Source organism: Anguilla anguilla, chromosome 1, assembly GCF_013347855.1.
Source record: "Anguilla anguilla isolate fAngAng1 chromosome 1, fAngAng1.pri, whole genome shotgun sequence".
In the NCBI taxonomy this organism is placed as follows: domain Eukaryota; kingdom Metazoa; phylum Chordata; class Actinopteri; order Anguilliformes; family Anguillidae; genus Anguilla; species Anguilla anguilla.
In genome coordinates, this window is record NC_049201.1 from 18,310,055 (window position 1) to 18,316,054 (window position 6,000).

The 6,000-nt window shown below is 40.2% G+C and overlaps 1 protein-coding gene across 2 annotated transcripts in view; it reads left to right on the top strand.

The window, feature by feature from the left end:
* Positions 1–4,869, top strand: part of LOC118208156 (RAS guanyl-releasing protein 1-like) — a 37,222-nt gene extending 32,353 nt beyond the window's left edge. For both annotated transcript variants that reach the window (XM_035382558.1, XM_035382550.1), the window contains exons 16-17: positions 1,746–2,101; positions 2,728–4,869. In XM_035382558.1, the coding sequence (XP_035238449.1) occupies positions 1,746–2,101; positions 2,728–2,862 (491 nt within the window). In that variant the 3' untranslated portion in view covers positions 2,863–4,869. The remainder of the gene's footprint in view (positions 1–1,745; positions 2,102–2,727) is intronic.
* The last annotated feature ends 1,131 nt before the right edge of the window (positions 4,870–6,000 follow it).

Consider the following 6,000-nt stretch of genomic DNA (forward strand, 5'->3'; position numbering starts at 1 on the left):
CCCCCCCCCCCCCCACCGCCCATCAATGACTAAGAGAGGTAATATGGTCTCATATCACAGGAACTAAAAGAACGGTAGATACAGAGTCTATAGAATTTTAACTACCACTTAGGTAGTGCCTAACAATGGCTGTTAAAAACGTGATATAACATGCACAGGGAACTTTTGAAATTAACTGTATTGTATAGTTCTATGAATTTCCCTGCAGTCCTGTAGAAGAAGAATGTCTGTGAGAACTTGATGATAATAGTTGTATTGTCCTGTTTTTTTTCACATGTTGCAAGCCATATTGCAACAGGATTGTGGTTTCCGTCTTGGGTCACAGAAATCTGAGCTTCCTGTCCAGACAAATTATCACACAGATGTGGCGAAACATCACATGGAAAATAGGACTGACTGATTCTTTGAGTTTATTTTTTTACTTTAGGCAAAATGCGGCTAGTTGACTGTAATGAAAATGAGCTGATACATCAGCCCCACAATTTAAACCTTAGCTATTTCAAAAGGCTTTGGAGAATTCTGCAAACCCCTGGTATTTACTGTCAAGTACACTTGTGTAAATACTGCCACCCACTGGCTGAAGTGCAGAACGATAACCATAAAACTTCAAACATGAGGAATTATTCTCCTAGTTTTGGTCACCAGGTGGAGCCAGTATTCCATAAAGTACTGTTGAAACACTTCATTCTCAGTGTGCTACTAGTACGCTTGAGCAGAATGTGTTCAGTCCGGTTTATTGTTACCCGTCTTTACATCTTCAGTTGAAATGATTAATATTACTAATCTTATGCTGTTTGCAAGATTTAAATTAGATGACCATAACTTCTGATTTTACATTTGTATTTGTTCAATAATTAACATCAAAGTTCAATCGATCTACAGGAACCGGAAAGTTTCCTATGGTCCTACTGGTTTTTAGTAATACTTCTGTTTTGTTTTGATATAATTTCAGTTTCAATTTGTGTGATGAGGTTTTTAAGATGACGCAAACAAGACTATTACGATGTGCAAATGTAGTGTGAAATCCAGCATTCTAGATTCAGTTCGCTCGGAAAATAGAGGACGGAGGTCTTCTGCTTTTCAAAAACTGTTGAGCTCCATTCTGTGTAGAAACTTTTTATGATGAATGGCATCAGTACATCAACCACAGGTTTCAGGTCCGTGCTTTTATGGGTTCTGGTTGGCAGTGAAAGCTTGATGTTTCTACAAAAGCAAACCGATTTTCAGGTAAAATCATTTTGTGTTCACTTTCAGACGGTTATATACTATACTCACATCAGTGGGTCAAATTTATTTTTTATTTTTTTGCCAGGAAGTGATTTACTGGAAGTTGTCACAGAAAGGCCTGCTGGGTAATTTCCCTGTGTGGGTGGAATAAAAGGTCAAAATCTCCCCCTACCATAAAAGTGAACAAGGAAATGCCTCACTTACTGTAAGAGTGTGTATTTTCGGAGATATCTAACAAACAACCTGAAGAAAAATAACAGAAATATAGTTCTATATATATTTCTGTATTATACCTTTCGAAACAAAAGACTGCTTCAAATTGCTAAGGCTGGGGGGAGAGTACTAAGCGGCTTGCAGGAGACATGTATATTCCCATGGGTTCTGCATCTGTTTGAAAATTCCCTATCTGTTGAGTACCGGAATTTTATTGGTCAGCAATTGCTTTGAAAGTGAAAGCCAGATGAAAGAAACTGTATTATGCTGTAAAATATCACGCTGCCTTACCTTGCTTTGTTTAGGGTCAGAAGAGGGACCATTCACATACCCCGGTGACGAATCTACTGAAAACAGTGAACGGGGTAAAGACTGGCACCCTGTCTCTCCCGCTACCCCCAACGTGAAACGTCCCACTGACCAGCCGCTGCGGCCCCTGGGGGTCCACAAGAGCACCCAGACCGAGTGGCCCCAGACCCCGGAGATCAGCCCTCCTCAGACGTCTCTCCTGACCCCTGGGCCTGCAGCCCTCACTCCTTGCCCCAGCCCGGTTCCCGTGCGCAAACGGGCCTACGCCAAGTGGGAGAACCGGGCGTCCACGGTGCAGAAGCCAAAAGAGCCGGATGACCAGAACAAGCCAACCTACGAGCAGCTGGAAAAGGTACACTGAGACCTGATTTCAGAGCCCTTTTCTCTGTTTGAGTATCGACTGGCATGTATGTACCAATAGTGGCTCTTGAGCTGGAAAAGAGTACGCTAACATCTGACCATTAAATCGATCATTGGTTACTGTTCTCATTTATGTTTATTAATGAAGCAATTAATGAGCTAATATCAGTTCTCTTTTTCAGTTTTAACTTGTGGGAGCATATTATTTTCATTTCTACTCAGTAAATACATTATGTACTGAGCAGATGCCTATACCCTGCAAAGCACAACAGCTGTTTCTCATTATGGAGTTGAACTCACAGCCCATGGCTCTAGACAGTTTGTGCCCTAACAATCACCCCCCCCCCCCCCCTCACACACTCATGATGAAACAGCTGGCTACATTGTTCATGCATCAACAACATTTCCTTACACTTTATTTGCGGATGCTTTTGCTATTTTTTTCTGTCTCAAATTATCTCTGTTATTCAGGGGTACTATGGTAGTGTTTCATTCATTTGCAAATTACATATGTACATAACCACTTCATTGCACTGCATCACACCTGCATTCTTATATCATCTCCACTTTAACTAGTAGTGTGTTGCTCTGACATTCTGCATGTGGATGTGTTTACAGCAGAATCAGTCTCTGCAGAAGAGCAACGAGACACTGCACCGGAAGCTCAGGGAGGTGGAGCGAGAGGTGGAAATTCTGCAGACCCTCCTGAAGAGACACTCCCTGCACCCTGTGGAGGAGGACTCATCGTCCTAATGAGGGCAGCCGCGCCTTGTGTACATATACTCACACACTGTCAGAGCTGGAACTCCGCCCTCTGTCATTCTCAGAGCCAGTCACGGCAACAAGGGGCTGGAGCTCCACCCACTGATTGGCTGAGCCGTGCACAGGAAGAGGTGCAGAGGTTCCCTCAGCGCACACTCCCTGTCACACTGGCAAGGACCAGAGCTCTACCCACAAAGGACACAGCGCCACAGGCCAGACAAAAGACACCAGAGCATCTCAAAATTTGAAAACGGGGGCAAGAGCTCCACCCACCAGTGTACATAAGTATTTATATCAAGAGTGGCTGAAGCTCCATCAGACGGTATATCTATTCATGTCAAGAGGAAACTGAGATCTATCCACACTGACCAGGCGGCCTGAAGATCCTCCCATAATTATGTAGCTCTTACAGAGCTACCGCAGTGGGAGCCATTGTTGGTGGAAGGCTGTACCTGAGATGGAGATGCAGTTGTTCAGAGAGTGAGCTTAGCTTCTCATGACCTGAAATCTGGTTAGGACTCTTCTAAAACCCAGATTCAGTGTTGTGTACGTGTTGTCTTGTCCTTGCATATAAATAAGCAGAAACAGAATTAGCCTATTATTTGTTTTAATGTTTACTCATGAAGTACTTTCTGTATGTTTGATAGGCCTTCTAGCTATATTTACTTTAGAACACTACAGGAACAAAGTTATTGTAAATAACTGGAGTATGACATATATAATGGACTTCAATGTGCTAACAGGCCATTATTAGTGTTGGGGGTTTATTGCATTGCTTTATATTTGTTACATTAGAATGAAATCCCAGTCCATGGGCACATGTTTGTGTGAAATGTGAAGCCTGTGTTACAGGAAGTCACGTATAGCCAATAAAATTGCAAGATAACATTGCGATATTCATTATAGTCAATTCAAAAGTGATTTAAATTGGCATGATTCTAAGCATTATCTCATCACATGAAGTTAATATCATGTTCAAGCAAAGATTACTGTTCCTACCTGTGTATAGCTATATGTAAACTGGTTAATTAAATGGTATAAAAAACGTGAATATCAAGTGCTTTAACATTTGAGATCTGAGACACGTACAAGTAAAAACATGAATAGGTAGGACACATCATAACCCTGTCATATGTGCAGTATCGGCACATGGATTGAATATTGAAAAGTTGCAAGTGCATTGCAGATAGACTGCACTGTGCTGCAAGCTTAATAGTATTCTGTTGCAATTCACGCTGCACAAGCTGTGTGTAAATCACTTCCTGTTACACGGGCTTTATTCTGGTTTGCTGCAGTCAGCAGTGCACACAGGAATATTACTGTAACTTTCTGATTAACTTGGGGCCTTATTTACAAAACAGTCTTGTGGTCAAATCGTATATTAAATAGTGCTTATGTAGAAAACCATGACTAAGCAGTTATTTATAAAATCCCACTTTGACATGGATATGATTGTATCCCTACATAAAGTTTACACTAGACATAAGTTATTTACCGGATGGTTGTGTGGAGATACTGCATGTTTTAGGGCTGTGCGTGAATCCCCGAAGTGGGCTGTCTGTGCGCTTTAAGAACAACATGCAATTTTAGGCTGGAAGAGTGCAAGAAGTGTGAGAATGTAACCTTATTTAGAGTCAAATGGTTGTTAATGGCCACATTCACAAGACATGGTAAATGTAAGGCACGTTCATGTGGGATCAAATTGAAGTTCATTTGAGATTTATACATCATAGGTGCTTAAGGCACATATGCGACTTGTGAGCACCAATGTAAGCATTTTTTTAATCTGTTATTTAAAAAAATCAAGCATAAGCACAACTTGGGAAACAATTTTAAGATGAACATTTTTATTGATGAGGCCCCAGGTATTCTCACTGTGCTCCAAGAACCATTCATGCCAGTAATGGCACAATAATAACCAGGAACAGTGTAATTGAATTGTGGACTATGTGTATGTACCATTAATGTAATGTATGATTAAAATACATTGTGAATACGCCTCCTGTATGATTGAGCTAATGTAGAGCCTCACCAGACTGACAATTCATCTGCTTTGTTCACAAACAGCTTAGCTACTTAGGAAGCACTATACTGTATTTTCAAGAGAAAAAAAAAACATTGGAAAACTATGTTTCAAATGTGGAATTGAATGAGTTAGTAGTGCCCACATAGGTTCTATAGAAACAGAGGTAATAATTGAAAAAGAGAACTCTCTCCAGTACTTTTTGTAGAACTCAGAGCTGCAAAAAGCAAAATTACTTTTTCCATACCTTTTACAGTAGTAAATTAAAAAAAGAAAGAGTCAACCACCCACCTACACAATTGAAAAAATCAAGACAAAATTGATCCAATATTTAGCAACTCTAAAACTCCAAATTGAAAGGACAAAATCAGATTCTGAAGTGATTTTCAAATGAAAAATTGTTACCTATGCTGACTCTTAATGGTTGTCAGAGCATGGAAAATCAGCCCAAGAGTCAGTCACTGAAGACAATCAGTCACAGCTGAGGCAAAGCATCTCTGAATTTCATTCGCTGCTTTTCAGCAACTGCTACTCATGCTAGTGAGAAGTCTTGATTTTAGTGATTTTTCGGTAAACAGCACTAAGAAAACAATCTTTCTTGGTTCACAGATGAATATATTCTATTTGAAAATTTCATTTTGAGAAAATTTGACGAACTCCTATCAGAGATACGAATGCAGGAGGCAAACAACATAAAACGAGACCCTTTCAAAGCCAAAGAGGTTACTAGATTAAGGTTTTTGGTCTGATTGATAGTCTTATTTTTGAGGCATGGTAAACAGTTTAGACAGGGTTTTTGGGCGGTATGAAAATGAAAATATCGATAGAAACCTTGGTTTTTTGATTGATTTGACAAGCCTGCCACTATGTGTGAAAGATTTCATATTGAAAATCGAAGAATCAAAAGCCTCAAGTAATGCATTTGCTGTCCAGGCCTTTCACCCATGTCCATGCTATTTTCAGTGTTTAACTAAGATGTGATTTTTATTTTTCACTTATAACACAGATGGTAGCAGTACGCAATTGAGGATTGGGACTCACGCCTGCTGAGAGATAATCAAGAGCATGAAAGCCTGTGAGAGCAACTGGTCATTCCCTCCACCTTG